Genomic DNA, 22,381 nt, shown 5'->3' with positions numbered 1-22,381 from the left:
GTTTCAAAGTTCATCATAATATTCACCTCATTTGGTACGTCATTGCTGTATTTCTAGACACATGTGTTTCTGGATTATTCCGTCATCAGTAGAGAAAATTCTGGGGTTGCTTGGACATGCTGCCATTAATATCTCAGGTTTCAATACCACTACCGGCGTGCAGGCACTTCCAAGCTCGTCAGCTTATCGGCTCGCGGGACCCTTTTAACAGTGAAAGGAGGGGGTAGGAGCACACTGCCTCATATACCTGAGCCATTACCCCTTAGTATGCTGGTTATCATAGTGCAAATATTCAGCAGTCATTACTGTATCTTTTAAGCACACTGGTTTCAAAGTTCATCAAAATATTCACCTCATGTGGTGCAGCCATTGCTGTATCTCCAGACACATGTGTTTCTGGATTATTCCGTCATCATTAGAAGAATCTGTTGTGGCAGCATGTCCAGCAACCCCAGAATAATTCTCTACTGATGTGGAGATATGTGTCTAGAGATACAGCAATGGCTGCACCAATTTTGGTAAATGTTTTGATGGACTTTGAAATTAGCGTGAAAATATGCGCTATGTTGACCAGCATGCAAAGGTGTAATGGCGCGCGGATATGAGACAGTGTGCTCCTAACCCCCTTTTACTATACATCAGAATGTTTGGCCTGCATTGGATCAAGATGACAGGTTGCACACTAGACCACACATCTGAAGTCTTAAGAATGGTATGTGGCAGGGGCCCTGATAAGCCCAATCAGAATAACCGTTATTCTGCATACACACCGCGCACACGCCTTATTTCGGCTTTTCCTGACTCTCGGGTCCGGGAGAGGGCAGGTGATTGGGCTTATAAGGGCCCGCCACATACCATTCTTAAGACTTCGGATGGTTGGCATATATAGCCCTCTCATCATACAGGACCCACGCTTCCTGTTGACTAAGAGACATCATTTGGACTCAGTAATTTAGCCAGCTATATGCCTTGAAAAAGTCCTGCTGGACGAAACACGTGTTGGCTGTCTCTGAACATTGATGTGTTTATGTTTCTCAACATAAGGGATTAAAATTTCTGGATTTCCGCTCACTGTGGACTCATTATTTGGAGTGCCCTGGTATTGTCTGTTTTCATATTGTTTATACAGCACAGCACAGAGGAGGCATCTTCGTATTCTTCCTTGTACTGTGCATTATAGTACCCGTGATGGTTGGGTATTCATACCAAGTTGGCACCCTTCTCATGACTTTGCTTTATCTACCTGGACATCGTTGTTTCTGTTTCAGATGTGCGATTTGTAAGCATCAACCACTTTTTCAGTAATCTTTACCAAGACTATATTAGTGATTGCCCCAAGTAATAAGAACTAAAAGAACATGGAGAAGGAAGGAGGACTGAGGCCCACCTCCATTACACTACAGTAGGGATCTGATCTTTCAAAAGGAGAGAGCAGCATGAGCCAGAGTAAAGAGAGGAAATAAGGAAGCTAATGAGATAGTGAGGGCTGCAAATGGAAAGCTTTAATGGCCTGAAGTACTGAGTGAGCTCCTCTACGAATTATTATTCTGCTCCATAATCAAGAGATAAAGAAGCTTTAACAGTCAAGCACATTGTTTTGTGAGTTTGGATAGTCTTTCCATGAGAACTCAGCATTTGACAGTCCTTACCGAATGAGGTGCATTGATACAAGAAAAAAGGGTTCTTCTAGAGAGCTGTGCCAATATAGTCTGGATGATGTAAACCCTTATCTCTGCATGTGTCTATGATAAGGCTATCATAAAGAATGTGTTGATATGCCAAAAATATATTAAATAAAACATTATTTTAATTTCTGATTCCATGTTATTCATGGAGTATGAAAAACAGAATCATGTTTTGGTGTGAAATAATGTCTGAGGTAGGAAGCCATTGAGATAGATAGAATTCTTGGGGACGCTTGCAGAATGTCTGGCATGTGGAAACCAGCACTGGGTAAAAAGAACTGATGTGTACTACCACCAAACATATGAATAAGCATTGAATTAGTCTGGAAGTATAAGACACTGCAGAAGAGGAAACAATTCTGTTCTCTTGGTCATAGAAATCTCTGTAAAATGCAGTTACACATCATTAGAATGAGTTTCAGAATGGATCAACAAAGTGGGTTTAATCAGAATGGTAGACAAATCATACCTCTGGTCCTCATTCTACAGCTATAGCTCGTATATCATTTCAATTGAGATGAAAATGGCTCCTTGCAGTTTTGAAGAGCAGAACTATGAAGCTTTGGCTGAGGATGTGCTGAGAATCCCTGCCTTCCCTGAGTTTCTCTGAAGGTATAGCGATTCAAATATCTCACCAGAAAATGAATGGGTAGGGGAAGAGAAGATCTAGGAGCACTTGCTGGGATAATGTGCTATCAGAAATACTGGTCATGGACTGACATTTGTTAGCAGTCTGATATGTGGCTGTGATTTCAGCTGCAGATGGAGGGAGTTCTAAATCAGCAAAGTATAAATCAACAGGTCAGTGCACAAGAATGACTGAATATGAGCAGGTGCAAAGATGGTTTATCCACAATCAGAGGAAATAGCTTACTGTGCTCCGCAGTGGTGTTGCGTTAATGAGTCACTGACTAGTCACTGGCTAGGATACCAGAACTGATCCCTATGATGCCAAGGAGGGGGACATCAAGATCAGCAGGAGATGAATGGTGGGACAAGCAACATAGAACGAAGACAAGGTAAAAAGCTCTGAATGCACAAGGTGAGGATTAACACTAGAGGAACTGAGGGAGGAATAACAAAGGTGGATCACATGAACATTGTAAAAGTGGCGAGCCAATACAACCACAAAATATTGCCAGGAGAGACCCTTGCAGTGTAATTAAGATATGAATTTACTATTTCTGACCTGGAGCTAAATCTCTGACCTAGAAAGTTTCCACACATTTTAATTTAGCGTTCTAGTGTCCTCGGAGACCATTATGCAGTCTTCCATAGTCTCCAGTCCCTGCCATGTCTGACTCAATTTGATTCTGTGACTGAAGCAAGTAGTGATTTAGCGCTGCTGTGATTGCAGATGACAGATCTGAGCAGATCGTATGATGCCTATAAGTCTCAGTGACGCCTACTGAGCTAGCTCCTGACCTAATAAGAACATGACTCCCACACTGGTGAAAAGTCCTCGAAATAGTCTAGATTCATTAATGCTGAAAGCCAAAGCACTACAGAGTGGAACCATGAGATCAATTTCAAATCAATAGATGTATACTTTTTGATTATCTTATTTTCTTCTTGGCAGAAGAATTTTGCTGACTTTTAAGGGATTTGTGTGAACATTGTGCAACCACTACTGTGCATGTCTCGGGATTTATGTACAGAACCGTGGACTGCAGAGCACAGAGGACAGACACCCTTTGAACCATACCATTATAAAAATCCTTTGTCTAATCATTTTTGTGCATGATTCTGTGTTATTCTTATTGGTGGGTGTTCTTTGTGTATTTGTAAATGTGCAGGTATTTCTATAACTCAAACCTTGCGTTGAAATGCAGCCCTGTTTTTTCATATATTGAGTCAACTCCATCTCTAGCATGGGTGTAGGGGAAACAAGCCACAGCTGTAAACACTAGACTACCCTACATATGTTTAGGTGTCCCCCTTAATTCATCAAGTAACAAGCCCTCACGTTTTTGTTTTTTCTTTTTAATCGTCAGAGGAAACTATCTCTGCACCGTATATAAAACTAAATCCAATAGGAACAACCTCCAAATAGTCTATTCATTATTTATTATCTACAAACGTTTGAATTCATTTGAGTATCAAAACGGTTTTGGAAGGGATATTACTCTCTTGAAAAAACTCCACTTACAAACACCCCCATTCATCACATTCACACTCCTTCTCCCATAATTGTGCACTCATGATCCACCAAATCCAAAACATCCTAAATGTACCATCGTGAGACACTTTTAAAAACGTCAACACTCAATTTCAGCGGAAATGACTATTTACATCCATCTTTATCAGGACCTTCACAGATCTCATTTAAAAAGAAGTGAACTTGCTGTCACAAAGGGGATCTATCTAGTCACCCTTCACACATTTCTTCTGCCATTCTAGTTTTGCACTTTAAACCCTCAGTAGTTCCTCTAACCGCGTGTTTGAGCCAGAATCTTCTTTAAACATTATTTAATGCACTATTTCTCTGCTAATAGTATATACTATTCAGTTAGTGGGCAAATACTCCAACAATTCATGTTGGTTAGGGAATCAGTATCAGAAGAAGTTTATTGCATACTTAATAAAAACCATTGCATGCAGCTAAAAGTGTTAATGTTTCATACAGTAGTATCAAACAAGGTTAAATTAAGAACTCTTTAAAAACAAATTAGTTACTACTTGTGAATAAAATATTAAATGTTAAGTAATTAGGAGCGGTGAATACTTTAGCGATCCACTTACTGTCCTTTTATGACAGTTTTTATTATACTCATTATGGGTCCGATTGTGCAATGGGAGCATTTTTTTCTGTGTCTGGAGGAGTGGCTGGTTTTTGTTTTTGCACGGCGACATCGCACTCCTGAGTGCCAGGGGCATCGAGCAAAGAGTGCCTCTCAGACCTTTAAAGTGGTTCTTTTTTATTTTGGGCCTGATTTAGAGTTTGGCAGAGGGGTTACTCTATCACAAACATGACGGCTATCCCATCCCCAGTATTACAAGTTCCATAGACTATAATGGAATCATAACACGGCAGACGGAATATCCGTCACGTTTGTGATGGAGTACCCCCTCCACCAAACTCTAAATCCAGCTCTTCGCCCTTTGTCTTTGGCTATGAAGTGCATGAGCGTTGTGCAAAAAGGTAGTTTTAAAGTGTGTACTGGCCTTGTCCCATCTCGGTCCCAGTGCCACTAAGTTTTTTCATCACTAAATTTAAAAATCGTGTTCCCTGGCAAGATAAAGGAATACATTTTCCACTACCACTTGGCCTGCAGTTGTGGATATGGAGTTTCAAAAATAGTGGTTTGAGTAATGTCTTCCTTTGGGCCATGATTGTTGGGCAAGTGCAAGGGATGTGTAAAACTGTCTCTGATCTGCACTCGCATAGAGACATCTTGGGTGAGGCGACCTGCCCTTCCAAGTTGGGATGAGGTTTTTAATATCTAGGTCCTCAAAGCGATATACCATAAACAAGCGTTTTAAAGCAGGTAAAAAATGAGCTGTTATGTACATTTGAGGCCTCAAACTAAGGTAAGAGTTGGTAACTGTCCATGCATGCCGTCTCTTTGTGAAATGGTCCTTGTCATGTAGATGAGACAGATACTTTTTATGCTCTTTCCATGCTACTTGCTGATGCTTCTTGAATGCCTAGTTCATCAATTGCCTGTCCTAATTATTCTCCCAAGGATTTTTGTTTGTTTGTTCCTCATCTGTTCCTTAATCACCCAACATAATTTGTTCAAAGACCCGCTCTCAGAGGCATGAAGTTTCCAGCATAGTTTGATGAAGGCGTTCATTCTTTGAGTTTTTGTTTTTTTAGCAAAAATATGAGCCTGACCCGGGCTGGGGAGGATGATTTCGGCAAAGGGAACACTGGTTTAACCTATCAGTTTCCTTGTATGCAGAATTTCCATTCCATATGCCACTGTAGGGATGATTTGTGCTGCCATTACAGTTAGTAGCTGACCATGTGAGGGGCAGCTGAGTTTCTTTATCAGCAGCTTAAATGCGACAATTAGGCACTGTGCTTTTGCCTATAGGGCACCGAGGTGTTGTTTAAAGAACAGATGAGACGCTATGTTGATACCCAGGTGCTTATATGAGGATGTAATCTCAACCTGTTTGCCCTTATGGGACAAAGTAAATGGCTTGTACTTCATGTCAACCAGGTGATCCACTTTAGTTTTTCTAAAGTTCAGCTCTCAGCCTTGATGGTCCATGCACGATGCCAGTGCATTGATGGACCGTTGCAGGCCAATTGGTGTGTGGATCACGATGACAGTATCATTGGCGTACTGCAAACACAATATTTTCTCTATTGCCAGGTTGAGTGGAAGGCTGTCCTCTTGTGTCAAGTAGCTGTCTAAGTTGCCAATATATACATTAAATAAACTTGCGGCTAGAACAAAACCCTGTTTCAGGCCATTCTTTGTGTGGATTTTTGATGTGGCTCTACTGCCATCACATACATTAACCTGTGCCCATGTATCACTAAACAGTGCTATGATTGCAGTTAACAGATTTCTTAGGATACCCCATTCTGCCAATTTTGCCCAGAGGTGGCACTGTGGACCCAATCAAAAGCAGATTCGAGGTCAACAAGCAAGTAAACATGCAGGTTTTACACAGTATTGCATTTTCCGCTAAGATGGTGAGTACAGATAGGTTTGTAATTACCCCCATGCCTAGTCTGAACCCAGTTTGGGTTTTTGGCATGAGATTTTTTTCGTTGACCGATGCTTGCAGGTCCTGATGCATACATGATGCATACAAATATGCTTCTACATCAATTTGCACAATTAACCTATAATTGGTTGACAAAGGTTGACTTCTGTTCTGGCAAATTGGGTGGAAAATGTTCCCTTTCCATGAGTCTGGTATGTGATTTCTGTGAAAGATTTGATTAAAAAGAGGTGTAAAAGATCACGCTCAGAAAGCAACATCATGCTTAAATAGTGCATTTGGGAGTCTGTGCAGGTGGCTGCTCTTTCTGCATTTAATTTCTTTAGGATCTTCTCTAAATGTTTATTGTCAGTCATGGGCTCCACATTGTTTGAGAGGCAGGTCGTTATATGGTGATTTTCTACCTTGTTGGCTTGATTGCTACAGAAGGTGGAACTTTAATTTTCCTCCTTGGTCCCCTGCTGACCTCTGACCACGTCGTCCGCAATTTTTGATTGCACTGGCTGCTCTCACTCTTCAGACAGTTAGCCGGAAGGGTCATATATATCACAGATATGGAACACCCAGACTTCCTTCGAGATTTACGAGTTTTGATGTCAGGCAAGTCCCAAGGCCTGCCCTTTTATCATGCCCCAAAACTCTTTAAGGTTTTGTAGTTTGGTGGTCCATAGGAGCTTGTTCCAAATGTCTTCTTAATACTTCATTTTTGCCATCCAGCATTCTTATTTACATAGTAGCCTCATGTTTTGAAGTGTTTTTTTTTTCAACTTTTCCCCCTCTTTTTACACCAGTTACTAATCTTCTCAATTCTCTTGAAGTGTGTGTTTTTAGTTCACAAAGCCCCATGGTGTACCAGCTTTGACCTCCTTCTCCCCTGTAGCTTGTTTCCTTTTGTTTCACATGTGGTGCGGTTCTGGCTGGGAATTGTATCAGCCAGACCACGAATAAAGTTCCCCAAGCCTTTTTGCCTCGCTCTTTTATTAGCTTCTTCCAGATTTTCTGCACAGCAGTAAACCACAGCCATAATTTTGCTCTATGCCAGGGCCACACCATTTTAATCTTTTTAGACTATAACTTACTGGTGTTGATGTTAGTCCATTTACAGAACTTAATTTAGGGAACTTGCATTTGAGTCTTGAAACTTGAGGAAAATGATCACTTTCTGAATGGGGGTTGAGTTGCAATAGGCTCACCAATGGTAATTCTTCTTCACTTATTAACAAGTAGTTAATTGTTGGTCTAATCCTGCTGCTGAGAAAGGTTACTGTGAGTGGGAGTCCTCCTTTGTGTTGCCATTCAGGGTTCTTAGACCTCATTTTTCCAGCTGCTTTCAATGTTAACTGCATTAATTTGGCTGCCTAAATTTTTAAACCTTCAATTAAGGTTGGTGTTGAAGTCCCCTGAAATGATAAAGAACGGATGCTGGTATAGGTTCTGCAATGTCTTTAATAAATCTATCAAGGTTGCCATACTTTCTTCCTTCTTCATTTTGCATGAATGAATGTAAACATTTATGAAAAGTAGCGCCTTCAAGGGAGGTGTGCAGATTTTAATTTCTAACTTAGTTACCAGTAACCAACTTACTCCTGAGTCCATCTTTTCCTGTGCCCAATCGTAGTTTGAGGAGGAATATGTGGCGAGGCCCACCCTTGAGTGATCTTAATATGAGATCCTTTCTGCGGGGGTATGATGTTCTACATAGCCTACTATTGGAGTTAGCTTTAATCTCCAAGTTTCCTGAATTCGAATAATGTCAAATTTGTGAAGGAATAGTATTGTTTCTCTATCTTGTGGCATTTTCCCAAAACCATTAATATTCCAGGAGCATATGTTGATGTGGCCATGCTCGAGCAAGGAAACGTTGGTGCCAGGACCAGTTGGGGGTCTAAGGCTTTAGGGATGCAAAACCATTGCTGATTTGTTTCCACTGAGAGGTCCAGCTGGGTCTATCTGAGATGGCCACTAGATGGGGATTTCACTAGTGTTTATTTTTTCAGCTTAGTCAGAGGTAATTCCGCTCCCCTTGACTCCCTTAGTACCATGTGTCTATTTGCTAAACCAGTTGGGCGCAACCTACTTAGGCTAGTGTTGTTAACCCTTGTGGCTTTAGGGAGTAATGGGCCTGGATAACGTGGTGGTTCAATCTTTAGTAGCTCTACCCTCATTGTTGAAAACATTCCTGCTGTTCCAGAACTTGATACGCAATTTCACTTGTAACCCATGTTGTTACAGTTGTGACTCTCTTCTTTAAATGGGGGTGAGGTTTAAATTCTATTGATAGTAAACGTGATGAATTTCAGTGTGCAAACACTTGTATTTAATTTATTAATTTCAAGATCGCCACTCTGTTTAGGATGTCAAATGAATCTTTCGATATGTAATTAGGAATTAGAACATTGGAATGTTCTGATCTCCATCGCAGACAATGGAGTGCTCCGGGCTTTTACTGGCCGGTAAAAGCCCAGATCCAACATTCCAATGTTCGCCTCACGGAGCCCGAGGGGATTTGAATCCCCTCGGGCTTCATGAGGAATTTGTTTTATTTTATAGAACATTCTGCCCCAGAGTAATAGCCTTAAAACCCGCCGTAGCGGGCTACCGGCCACTAAAGGCCCTCAAACCTTGTCAAAGGCCCTCGTCTTCGGCTCAGGCCTTTAACACGGGAGCAGGCCTTTAATTGCCGGTAGAGCCCGCTACGGCGTGGCATGGGTTTTGTGAAACGTTCCTCCAGAGGACGCCCTTGGGATTCAGAGAGTGCCTGTTTGTACCTGAGTGGGGATCGGCTTGGTATGTGTATTGCACTCATGTCTTAGCCTGCTGTGAGAAGTAGGCCTCCACATACATCTGTCTTGCTGTAACTGGCCATGCCTTCTTGTTGACCTGCCTTCACTATTCTCTGTTAGAGAATGAAGGTTTAGATAGTCGTCATTATTATGTTTTTTGTGTTTGCTTTCTTTATTATTATCGTCGACTGCTACTAATAACCTTGTAACCATCGGCCTTTGTAGGATGTGGGTGGACTCGTTTGTTCTGCTCCTGATTTCTTTTGGGAGAATAAATGCGATATATACTTTTCTGTTGCAATCCTTTGCATTTATTGTGCTTTTCTTTTGTTTTTTTCTGTTCCCTTTTGGTTAGGGACAGTCCTTTCATTTTGGTTTCCACATCTATGTTTTCTAGGACTTCTTGCTCCAGATTATTGTGTACTGGGCTGTCCGCGTTATTTCCAGCTGCTCCATGTGATGCCAAGATGCATTCACTGCTTTTACAATCTGTTGTGCTTGTTGTGTGTGTTTTTAATGGAGTTAAGGATGAAATGGACGCATTTGCTTGCACGGCGGGAGTATGAGTTGTTTTGCTCAAATCCATTTCAGTGTCCCAGAACGTGCCCTGGGATCTATTCGATTTTTTCTTCCTTACTGCAGGATAGCATTATAAATGGTTAGGAAGAGCCTGCAGTTTGCCCTCTACCCTTACACATTGACAGAGGGCTTGTTGTATGTAATCATAAGCGTGTTCTCTCAAGATGAGCTCATTCAGTGATTGTAGTTTTTTTTAATCTATGCGGAATGTATATATGGCCAGAGTATTGAGAAGGTCAACCTGTATTTCCTGTTTGTCCAGTGGATATCCGATTGCTGATGGCATTGCCTCCATTGTATTTAGGAGGGCCACCCAGGTGCCGGCTGATTCCTCATTTTTTACAATGTCAGCTCCTGCGTCCGGACCTAGAGTCTTTGCCTCTTTCTTGTGATCCATCTTCGGAGAGGCGTTTGGGACCACATTAAGGGAGTCATTATGACCCTGGCGGGGTTCAGACCGCCATGGTCACAGTCTAACCGTCGCCAAAGCCGTGGTCTGACCACTTTGGCGGCTGTCTGACCACCACATTATGACCGTGGCGGTTGCGCCACAGTCAGACAGCCAGCACTGCCAGTTTTCCTCCACAGGCGGGACTGGTGGTGCTGGCGGTCCTAATCCGCCAGGGCAGCGCTGCAAGCAGTGCCGTCCTGGGGATTACAACACCCCTCTCCGTGTCAATGTTGTAGGCTGTTTCCAGCTGGGCCAGTTTCCACCCGCTGACCCAGGGGGAAACTCCTAATGGGGCCATCTGGAAGGCGGCCGCACTGGGGGCAACATGACCTCGGGAGTTTGGAGGACTGCCTTTTCCGTCCTCCAAACTCATAATGACCCCCTAAGTGTTTTCAGCTTGATTCGACTTAAGGATGGCTTAACCTGGTAAGAAAATGTTTCCTTTGTTTGTTGGCTGCAACTTTGGAAGTAGAAAGGACTCAAGTTGTCTGCAGTAGTGTCCATCAGCTGGCATTTTCCCTAGGGACGTGGATTGAAGATGAATTTTGGCTGGGTTTGCATCTATACCTTGTGTGACTTGTGTAGTTTCTGCAAATTCAATCAGTGGACGCTCCTGCGGTTCAATGCGCGTATAACTTACCACTTCTGTTGGCTGGGTCAAAACCTAGACTGAGTGGTTCACAGTTGCTGAGGATGGAAGCAAAATGTTGCTGTTGAGAATGATGATGATGCATTGACTTTGTGCACTTGCTCTTGTACTGTGAGAGTGCTTGTACTTGAAGTGCTTGTGCTTGAAGTGGGAAGGTCGTTCGTAGTTGGCTTGTTTAAAACATGACTGTCTGTCGCCAGGGAGATTCCAAGTGGAGCACCTGCTGGGCATGTTGTGTAGTCTGGGTTTTTCTTAATTAGGAAGTCTGTTTTCTTGTGTCCTTCTCCTTTTGACACCATTGTGTTTTTACCCTTTTTAGTTTGAGCTTAATTGCAGATGTTTATGTTTCTTTTTTACCTTTCACCTCAGAGGATGTCACTGGGTTTAAGTCTGGCGTTCTTTCTCTCTTTAATGTCTTCTTCTTGCCCTGGCAGGGGTTAGGGAATCCTTCTTAAGTACACATATTGTATCCATCAGCCACAGCTGCCTATTACGCACCTCTCTTGTAATGAGAAAGAAGTAATCAAGCCTTGTGCAAGACCAACAGCAAAGACTGTGACCAGTGATCATTGATCGTTTACAAGGTGGAGGAGATCTGCAGAGTTTGGTTATCTGAAAGGGCCCTCAAAGACCACGAGATGTGATGTAGTGCTCTTTGAAGAGGTGTGACTTCAATTATTTACTGAATAGCAGGTTAGGGCAGTCCTGATGTTTACAGGGACATCATTACAGATCCTGAGTGCATAGACAGAGAAGGCCCCTTTCATGTTGTTTTATATTTTTTACATGCCTTTGCCCCAGTCTAGTCTCTTTCATTCGTTTTTTTCCATTTGGTTGTCTCCATCTTGGTGGTGTCATTTCCATTTGAGACTAACGTCAACCTTCTCTAGCTATATTGATGTATCTTTTTTATTTGCAACAGCTTATCTCTGATGAATCTACTACAAAAACATGGGTCTGACTCAAACTGTGACTTGCTCTTGCAATGCTTGTGGCTTACTCCAGGAATTCAGGAGTAAGTCACGAGTATTGCAAGAATAGGTCATGCCTACAACACAGTGAACTCCTTGTAAAACGAGCCCAGTGCCATTTCACCTCTTAAGAGCTCATTATAAGCATCTCATTTACATCAATGAAGTACCATACACGCTTAAAGAAGGTTGTGCAATGTGTTAGACGTTGGATAAGAGTCGTGCCCTTTGCAAAAGTTGAGAATCTTGCAACTGTGCCGCACACTCTTACCACTCATTGCTTATATACTTTCAACACAAACAGCAGTTCACAGATCATTAACTTTATATCTACAATATCCTGTCAGCACTAGGAACAGCGGGCAGTCGTTAGCTTCTATTTACTTGATAACAAGCTGCCAGTGTTTACATACTCTGATTGCGACTGTGTAATGTGGGCCTCAGCCTTCAGGTTCAGGCATTTTTGATAAATTCATATTAAAGTGAAAACAAATATTGCAGTCAATCTTAGCCCACGCGGTATCTTTCCTGGCTCACAAAGAAGCCTTTCTGTGCTAATCTACAATGAGCAGACATGTAGCCTGTGAAGCTGATAAACAAGAGGAAGCATACCTACTCGGTAAAAAGTGTAGGTTCAAGTAAACACAATCGAATTTGTTTATAACACAGAGGATAAGTGCATTGGAACCTGTTTCTTTAAGTTGGTAGCTAAATTTTGTTTATTATTTTCAAGGCACACTTCACAATCTATGATCATCGAGTGTACACACCAGAGCCCATATTAAATATGAAGTCATACTGTGCAACTGGGGGTAATGGAAACAGCGTTTCACAACAGAAATGAAAATCCACCGGCAAATCAGGCAGTGAAGCTTACTGTGGACTTGTCCCAAAAACTAACTATGCTCACGCTGACCACCAGCGGGGGAATCCACAGCGGAATATTGGGCCATATGACCCAACACATTTCCCCATAGACGTAGAATGGGTAAAACCCTTTGATACATCTGGCCCATTGTGCAGAAGGACGAAGGAAATTAAAACATGGAGACTAAAACAACCATTTGCTGGTGTTATGTTCATAGCCTCTGAAAGTACGGGTACAGCAGCACCCCAATAACTATGCTGGAGTTCACAAGGTGAATGAGCAATAAACTGGCCTTTAAGTTTCGTTCTTATCTTTCCACCTTTGCTGAATGTTAAACCTGACAGCCTTAAGGTGCTTCTCCCCCAACTTTTTGCCTAACTCCTCCACTTTCTAACCTCTCTTTTGCTGGCTCTAGGGCTCTGTGCACTTTACTGCTGCTAACCAGTGCTTGTGCTCTCTCCTCCAAAAATAGCAACATTGGCTCATCCCCAATTGGCATATTACATTTATTTATAATTCCCCAGCAAATTGCACTACATGTGCACAGGGGCCTGTGAATTAAATGCTACTTGTGGGCCTGCAGCACTGATTGTGCCATCCACTTAAGTAGCCCAGTAATCATGTCTCAGGCCTGCCACTGCAGATCTTGTATGTGCAGTTTTACACTGCCATGCCAACCTGGCAAAATAACCCTTTTTGCCAGGCTCAAACCGTCCCTTTTTATACTTATAAGTCATCCCTAAGATAGGTCCTGGAAAACTCAGAGTGCAGGGTGCAGTGTATTTAAAAAGCAGGCCATGTACATTTAAGTTTTTCAAGTTTTGGTAGTGAAAATCTCCCAAAGTCTTTTTTTACTACAACAAGACCTATCTCTAACATAGAATAATATTTTGATTACCTTATTACATCTTATATGTGTAATTTGCCCTCTGGAAGAGATAAACATTTTGAGTTTGGTGTCTCTGGAATCACACTTTAAAATGACTACTTATGCTGAAGTCAGATTTTAAATTGTAATTCTGAAATTGTCACTTTTGGAAAGTTGGTATTTTACGAGTCTAGCCATTTGGTGCCTGCTGCCTGTCTCTAATCACTTTTCTGGGGTGGTTAACTGCTGGGCTTTATGTACTCCTTATAGAAAGCCACACAGTGGGAGCTTAGGTGTGACTTGATGGGCCATCCTGGGAGGGATGAGCTGACCACAGCCTCACACCTGAATAGGCTGTGTCCTGTCCCCATACAAATGGCTGCATAACTCCCTGTAGTGAGTCTAGATCCAGGGCTGGACCTTTGTGCATGTCAAATGCCTGTCTTTGATGTCTCCCCCACTTCAATGGCCCAACTGGGTATAAGTACTGGACCTCTGACACCATTAACCCACTACACTTCTGGACCAGTGACTACTCTGGCAGGACGAAGGACTGCTGTGTTGTTGAAGGACTCCCACTCTGCTGGACTGCTGTTTTGCTAGACTCCTGACTTACTTTGCTGCCCTGCTGCCTGTTGTTCTCCTGCCTGGGTGTGAAGGACTGGACTTGCATCTCTGGAAACCAGAGTGACTGTAACAGCTAGTTGGCTGGCCTCCTGATCTGAAGTCTCAGAGAAATAACAGACTTCCAAGCACCCTGCACCTGGACTCTGCCATCTGTTAGTCTGCCCTGCTAAGTGGTGCCACTTCAATCCTGGACCCTTGGAAGTGGACCTAAAGTGCTTGCTCCAGCAGAACCGATGCATCCTCTGCTGAATGAGCAGAAGTAACTAATCGCCGCGGGTTCATGGAGAAAATTGACGCATCACCTCTACTGCATGGGTCAGACCAAGCACAAACAGGATCGCATCGCTGCTGTACACCACATCTTGACACAGGCACATCACCCTCAGAATCAGCAATGTGGCTCTTTTCTCTGTGCAGGGTCCTCACATCCCCATTGACAGCAGCCTCAATGATGATACCAAAACTCTGCATCACAGCCTCTGTGCTCAACGGAACCAATGCATTGCCTGAACTGCACCTCAGCTACTCAACTTCAATGCAGTAGGAACTCGCACCGCAGCTTCGCTGCATCTTGGGACCGACATACTGCTGCTGTTGTGTGGGAAAAAGTGATACATCCTCTCTACTGCGTGGTTCGGAACCGATGCATCACTCTGCAACCTGGATTTAAGGTATATTTGTTCAGTGGGCCTAACTGGGACCCGGTAGCTGGCCCGCATTCCATAGCGGTCACCCTGAACTTTTAACTTGTCCCGTTCCGGCACTTCTTGCTTCCACGTGTGAGATTACAGTTAAATCTTTAAAAATTCATAACTAAAGTTCTGCTTATTGGATTGGTCTTGTGTTATTTATTAAAGCTTACTCTATTTTCCTAAACTGGTGTGGATTCATTTTGAGTGGTGTTTTCACTATTTTATTGTTTGAAGGATTGCACCAAATACTTTATACACTGCATCTAAGCTGAGCCTGAGTACTCTGTGCCAAGCTATCCAAGGGTGAGCAAAGTTTAATTTAGGGTTTGACTGACATGTGCACTGACTAGGATTGTGGTTGCTATTTGACTAAGATTTACACCCTAGTAAACGAACAACCCAATTTCTAACACTGAGGGTTCAATGATAGGGGGTCACATGTCATGCCATGTCTTCTGACAAATTTCTGTTTACTGTTTCAAATTGAAATTGGTGTTTTCTTTTTCTGACTGCAAAGTTAGAGAATTTTGTAAAGTGAACTATCTGACAACCTTGTCGCTGTACAGGGCATGTGAAAGGAAAAGCTGTAGGAGGTTCGTTTTTTTCTAACATATAACATTTAAATACCTGTACACGAACCTTAAAATATTCCAAAATATATAAGTAGTTAAGAAAGCACAAATGAAGAACATGTTTTTGTAATGTCAATTGTAATGGAAACAAAGATTTTAAAAGGAGCAAAACAAATCAACATACATTACTTGGTGATGAGGAAATTATAAACATCTGTAGAAATCCAATTTCACATATTACCATTTGTGTGGGATATAGTTGTATTAGTCAAACCGGACGTCACTGTTGATTTTGTGTCCATTTCAATGGAAAATTAAGATCTGTAAACAACAGTGCACTACCACACTATCTTTTAGTAATATATTTGCAACCGTATACACTATGGGGGTTATTCTAACTTTGGAGGAGTGTTAATCCGTCCCAAAAGTGACGGTAAAGTGACGGATATACCACCAGCTGTATTACGAGTTCCATAGGATATAATGGACTCGTAATACGGCTGGTGGTAAATCCGTCACTTTTCCGTCACTTTTGGGACGGATTAACACCTCCTCCAAAGTTAGAATAACCCCCTATGAGTCATATTTAAAAAAAATCATGCAGTGCAGCAAGTCGCCTTGCTGCATAGTACTGTGTGATAGGGAGAGGGCAGGATTTGCTGTACTTAAGATTATATAGCACATTCCTCTTTTTTCCTACCAGTGGCACACAATGTACTGCCTAGCGCCGATGCAGGTGCCCTTGCACAGTAGTGCAAAAGTGCCTGCATTGCAGCCATGATTGTTTTTGTGCAGGAAAACAATCCTGACAGGCATTTTTCTCTTTCAGAACACAGCACACATGGAAAGAGGAAGTAACAAGGAGAAATAATGATATAATAATGATATCCTTGTAACGCCTTACCTGGAGAAGCATAGGATTCTGACGTATTCCCATGTCTAATGGTAAATCTGGGAAAGAGCTCAAATCCATGGGTGGATGCATGGGAACACCCACACTCCACCAACGTAGTGATTTGTGCTGCGTTGCGTTACTCTAGATTTATCAAGCCAGGCAGGCCACCCATGGTGGCCTTGCCTGGCTTGGTAAATCTAACTTAATAGTTGCGTCACTCTTGCACCCCATTACTTGGCACAAGAACTAAGCAACCCTTTGTTAAATATGTCCCTACACTCTTACCAGTCTCCTGCTGAATATCAATGGCTTGTCTGCGACAATTGTTCTTTGTAGAGCTCTTGGATTTTTCAAAATTTTCTTGACTTCAGTGATGTAACATTGATGGCAGCAACCCCACTCTGGTTATGTTGAATATTTCTGTGAGTTAGAAGTGGGTTTGTTTCCATGGTTTAGGAATGGGTAAAAAAGGTAAAAAAACACTTAACTTTCTCGTCACCACAGCTCGCCGCCTCCTGCTGCCTTGTGCTCTTCTTTGGTATCCCAGCATTCACTGGGACACCAGCACAGGCTCCCCAGCAATCCTGGTGCTCCTTTCATGCTAAAGCTAACATGAAAACAGTGTCAGGATTAGTCTGAGCGGATTCGACTGCTGCTCAGACACAACCCTGGAGTCTGTGCAGTTTCTCCAGCCCACCTGAGACGGGCAGCCAAACACACACACGCCCTTAAGTGCACTCTCCCTCTCCTCCCCTCTCCCACCGCCCCTCCGTGCACTGCTGACAGAGCCAGCAAGTGAAAAATAAAACAATATTAAACTATTGTTTTATTTTTCATCTCCTGGCTCATGGCGAGGGGTGTGACGCCCCTCCGCCATTGCGGTGGAACCACCCCTGCCCAAATAAGCCCTGCCTATTTATGTTTTTTAACACTCATATAATTGTTTTTGAAACTTTAAGCATGACACTTAATAATTCAATGTAAAACATTATACTGTTTTATTAATTATAAACACAATAAATGGAGCGATTCAACATCATGCATGTTTTCAATCCTAAAGTCTTCAGACTCAACCTGAACTCTAACCAAGCAGGATCATGGTTAGTGCATGAAATGTTTCTAAAATATCAAAGTCCCATGTAGTCTGGAATCTGCCTGGTACAGTTACAGAGTCTCAGCATGCGGTTACCTGGTTTTACTTCCCTGCATTGGCAATGCATCTTTTAAAGCTTCATACCAAAAAGTAAATATAACATATGAAAATTTTACCTTTAAACCAGGCAAACCTATCCCTCGTGGCCCGGGGGCTCCGGGCGGGCCTCTTATTCCAGGCTGACCCTGAAAGAACACACAAAACCACTATTATCCAATTACTTTTGTGAACACATAAGGTATGGAATCAAGATGGAAAATGTTCTATATGATTTTCATGGAGGTGCCTACATAAAACACCAAATTAATTTAACACTGCTAAGTAAAGAACTGTATGCAATTTTTAAACTTGATTTTTTAGTGTTTTCCTATAACGTCAACAGTGACATTTGTTAAAGCTAATAAAATGCTGATATTAATAGCAATCAATTAGGGTCTTCTGATAATTCAGAAAGTTACTCATAATAATGAATGAAGTTGCCTACTGAAAAGTTAAATGTATAATAACCACTCCCCAGGAATATCAATAACTGTAAGTTCATTACTTTTAGTTTTAGACTGGAACCAGCAGTTACTCCACACTAAAGCTTTGTACCGAGGCAAATACAGGGACAAGCACCATCTTCTCTACGCATACACAATTAAAAGAAAGGAGAAAATAAACTGTGCCCACTTTTTATTGAAAGATATACAGGGAAGTAAAGGGGAGGATGCGCCCCGTCATTTAACTCACGGCTTTGGTATTCCACTCCCGTACAGTGAATAGGAGAGATACCACCATTTATGGAGTGCCTCACCGCCTCCATTTTGAAGATCACTAAATTGTGTAACACTGGGATTGACTGGCCATGTCCCATCAGCTGATCCATCACAGCTTTCTGCCAGCCCGCTTGGATCCACAGGTTTGGAAAACTAGGACTATTGACTGGACAGGGATAAAGATGTTGAAACAAGTGTACTTTACCTTTGGTCCTGGATCCCCTCTGCCTGCGATCCCCTGTGCTCCTGGAGGTCCGGGCAATCCTGGTGGCCCCTAAACCCAATGGAAATTGAATGCAGTCAGTGGCTTGTTCAACACAGCGGGGAGAAAGGCGTGCAGACTTCGGGCCAGATGCAGCAAAGGTTTTTACCCATTCTGTGTCTATGGGAAAAAGTGTTTGTACATATGGCCCTTCATTATTTAAGCTTGACATGTCGGTCTCATACAGACTTCCTTTTGTGCAACAGCCTGCAACGAATCTTCAAATAAGTACACATATGGACTAAACACCTACATGCATCACTTTTCACTCCTTTTCTAGTGTTCCCGTTGTTTTCCATTTGAAAGAAACATCCCGTAAGACATAGAATCCTCTAATATTACTAATTCCATTGAAGTCCAGTGAAAACGCTGGAAGACGAAGATATATTTTGCTAAAATTACCATACCATACATACCATTACTGTGATATTCTTAATGTAATTGTTATACTAGCACGAAAGGGGTGGCGTGAAACCACTTAAACTGCAAGTAAGCATACTTAAATATTGGAATTTACTAAGAGAAGTGCAAGTTAGGAAATTGCAGAGCTGGATTACACATACTGCGGCCCCCATTCATAGCAGCCGATACTAAGGGATTCCCTGAACCTGTTGCAGTCCACGACTGCTTGCAGCAGCAATGGAGAGCAGCCCGCTGTCAAGGCCATAGCAATGGCCCAATGCACCACTCAGTTGGCCATGTCCCCTGCCTTTTGAGGGGGGGGCTATGAAGACGTGTGCACTCTGTCTGCAGGCATGTTCAAAGGGAGGGTACAAGGCTCATTGGTACATAGTAAGCCTCTCTGACATTGGCCATCGAGCTTCTCCCTCTGTCAGTGGTTTCAGGGAAACCAGTAACCCTTTTTCTAACTTTCAGAGAGGGGTAGAAACTATTGAAGTTCATAACTGCACCCCTAAAGCAGAATGCCTTGGGAGTTGGGGGTCCTTGGTTGTCTACAGCGCGAGACAGCAAAAGCTTTCAAAATCACAAGGGGTAACATTTGTCCCAACCCAAAAAGAGACAGAAGGATACACATTTTAAAATCAGATTTCTCATAAAATGCTCTTTATACACATGAAATATTTTTGGAGCTTCAACAGAATTTCATGTGAACATTGTTACATTAGAAAAGTCCTTCACTTTGAAACATTCTTTGATCTACTTACTTGCTCCTCTTCTTCCCTGCACAAGCCACAAATGTAAGGCACATTCACAAACTCAAGAGGCTTTAGAAAATGTGACAATCATATTAAGTATAAATAAAGCCTGGATAAAAGAAATGAGAACAATTGAAATCTCTCCATAAGGTATAGACATTTAGTTTTAAAGGGCAGGCGATATTAGCCGTGCGGAGAGCCAAAATGCCAGAGGCATAAACCTTGCAGCCTAAGGCATCCACATTCTAGGATTACCCATCTGGTGTAACGGTACGGAAGGAATTTGGGTTCTGCTTAGAAGACAACGCTTTAACAACCGGAGTCTCCAGTGACCAATGAGAATACAATAGGTGCAGGTGACTTGCAGCAGGTTTAAGGTGTCTGGCGTTTGTTTTTTGTGCAATGCTGGGCCTGAAAAGCATTTCTTCCATGCAGCTGTTATAGGGTCCGGATAACTCTCACTGAACACAATCAAAGGCTTCATAGAACATATGGATGATTACGAGATTTCAGTCAAGATGTTAGACTTCACTTCCACAGAAAGCAAAGTCAATTCCACAGCCTCCTCTGTCCTATGAACAACTGTTGTAAAAGAGGAGAGGTCTTCCAATGCTGGGCCAGAGGTGTAGGAAATTCCCCTTCTGGTTGGTTGTGATGAAGACTTTAGGCCACTGGTATTTTGAAAGTTGAAGTAAATGCTGGCATCCAAATTATAAGGCAATAGGAGAGGATCAGCTTTTGTGTCATCATCCACTGTGCAACCATAGTCCATATCCTCCATAGCCAAGGCATCTAGATCTTAGCCGCAAATACCTTCCAATCAGGAAAGCCTATAACCCTATTAAGGAAGCTCGCATAATGATTCATTGTTAAAATGTGACCCACTTTCTCCTTTGCCACATGGATCAGGTTTTAGGATGAGTTGGCTCCTTGGGCTTCATCATTGTTGTCCTGAACATCAGTGCTGGGGAAGGACCTGAATGCACAGAGATGGTGCCCTTGCTAGTTTCAACTTCACCTTAGGTACCGGTGCAGGTGTTTATCGAGGTGCAGCATTGGAATGTGTGAGAGCATCTGTAGTCACCAAGCCTGCAGGAACAGACCGCCTTGGTGAGAAGCCCAGAGTGTAGCAGAGCCACCCTGAAAAAGTCCAGCATCATTAACCAAAGGCCTCGACTTGAACTGGGTTGGGTGAAGGACTGGGAAACTCCAGTCTCAACTTCTTAGGTGCTGGGGTTTTGCTTGATATTGAGACACACCTTGGCATCAGTGTCGACAGTGAGACTCCAAATAGTCCCAAGAATGGGACTGTGTCCTTGAGAAAGAAGAGGATTTCTCCTTCTAATGCACTTTTCATGGAACTTTCTTTTAGAAGAACATACTCTGGATACTGACTTATCTTTGGGAGAAAGAGTCTGATTGGGAGACTCCCTGAAGGCCTTAGGCAAAAACAAGTTGCCCTCCTGCTCCTTGATGTGCATGAAGGCTCAAGAATAACAGGACATGATGTTATGTTATGACCTAAAACACCACATATGGCTATTGTGGTGGTCCAAAAAGGACATCTTCTCTGCACCACTGTCTGCAATGCTTGAAATCTGAAGTATTCTGAGGCGAGATTTGACCTGGTTAGTGTTGAAATCTGAAGAATTTGTTGAAAGCTGAGGTATCTGTTGGAAGATGTATCTGACAGAAATAGGTTTTAAAATGTGGCATGGACTCCCCTTTCTGCCATAAACATAAAGAAATGAAGTTTCTGATGTGCCAGCTGGGATCTTGCCTTGCCTCAACCCTAGAATCCAAAGTCTTGGAACAAAATGGAGACATAGTTAGTTCTTAAATTGCAAATAGGAGTCTGGTGTTTTCCTTGAGAAGTGGAACACAATTTGCTTAGAAGTCCTTCAGCAAAGCTGGTATTTATATATCAGGAGCTGAATTTCACCAAGTGTCCCGGTGAAAACTGGGTATCATTACCCACTTCTGTGGCCACGAGCAGTTTGATATTATAGAGGGAGCCACAGATGCTTGTGTGGCCCTTTCTATAATATGAATTGTTCCAATGCACATTTTACTCCATTGTGATCATGCAGGAGCATTTCCTCATTTCTATGGGAGTATGGCCCCATGCAAAAGATAAAACATTCCTTGCCTGCACATATTACAGTCATGGCTGCAGAGGAAAAGAGGAGTCCATGAATTACACTGACTTTTCACCACATAGAGGTAAGTGTGCCCCAAAGGACATCTCTTGTGAGGGCAAATAAGGGGTACAATAGAGCCCTTGATCCCCCAGGCATCACTCACTGCACTTACCAGCAGGGAGATATCTGCCACCTTTGAATTGAAGGGTGAGTTTCTGCCTGCACAGTGAAGCAGCCCAACTGCTTCAAATAGCCAGTCTGCCTTCCACTAATGTGCTGTTCCCAGTGCAGGTGTGGAAACAGTGCCTTAAGAGTAATAGTGTGGAGTGTCCCGGTGTGCACCTGGGGCACTCACTTAAAAAAAGTGAGGCATGGCACAGAATGGGCCATTTTAAATGTTGTCCGAAATCTCATTTCTGGAGATTCTTATATATCAAATTTACAATTTCATTACATGATCTCCATTTTAAGTATAATCAGAGATTATCCAGAAACCTCTCAAAATGTGGGTAAACTTTATTGATTTCAATAAAAGAGTGATCCACCATCCCTAGAAAAAAAGTATGGAAGTGATCCACATATAACCC

The 22,381-nt window shown here is 42.5% G+C and overlaps 1 protein-coding gene across 1 annotated transcript in view; it reads right to left on the bottom strand.

Moving 5' to 3' along the window:
• COL28A1 (collagen type XXVIII alpha 1 chain) overlaps window positions 1-22,381 on the bottom strand; it is a 407,146-nt gene that overhangs the window by 84,731 nt on the left and 300,034 nt on the right. Inside the window, exons 25-26 of the mRNA XM_069211728.1 lie at window positions 18,440-18,508; window positions 17,593-17,661 (exon numbers count right to left, since the gene is read on the bottom strand). Coding sequence (XP_069067829.1) covers window positions 17,593-17,661; window positions 18,440-18,508 — 138 coding nt within the window. The remainder of the gene's footprint in view (window positions 1-17,592; window positions 17,662-18,439; window positions 18,509-22,381) is intronic.

The sequence above is a fragment of the Pleurodeles waltl genome, chromosome 10 (genome assembly GCF_031143425.1).
Source record: "Pleurodeles waltl isolate 20211129_DDA chromosome 10, aPleWal1.hap1.20221129, whole genome shotgun sequence".
NCBI lineage: Eukaryota > Metazoa > Chordata > Amphibia > Caudata > Salamandridae > Pleurodeles > Pleurodeles waltl.
Note: the sequence above shows the minus strand (reverse complement) of the source record. Positions and strands in the feature narration are given on the sequence as shown.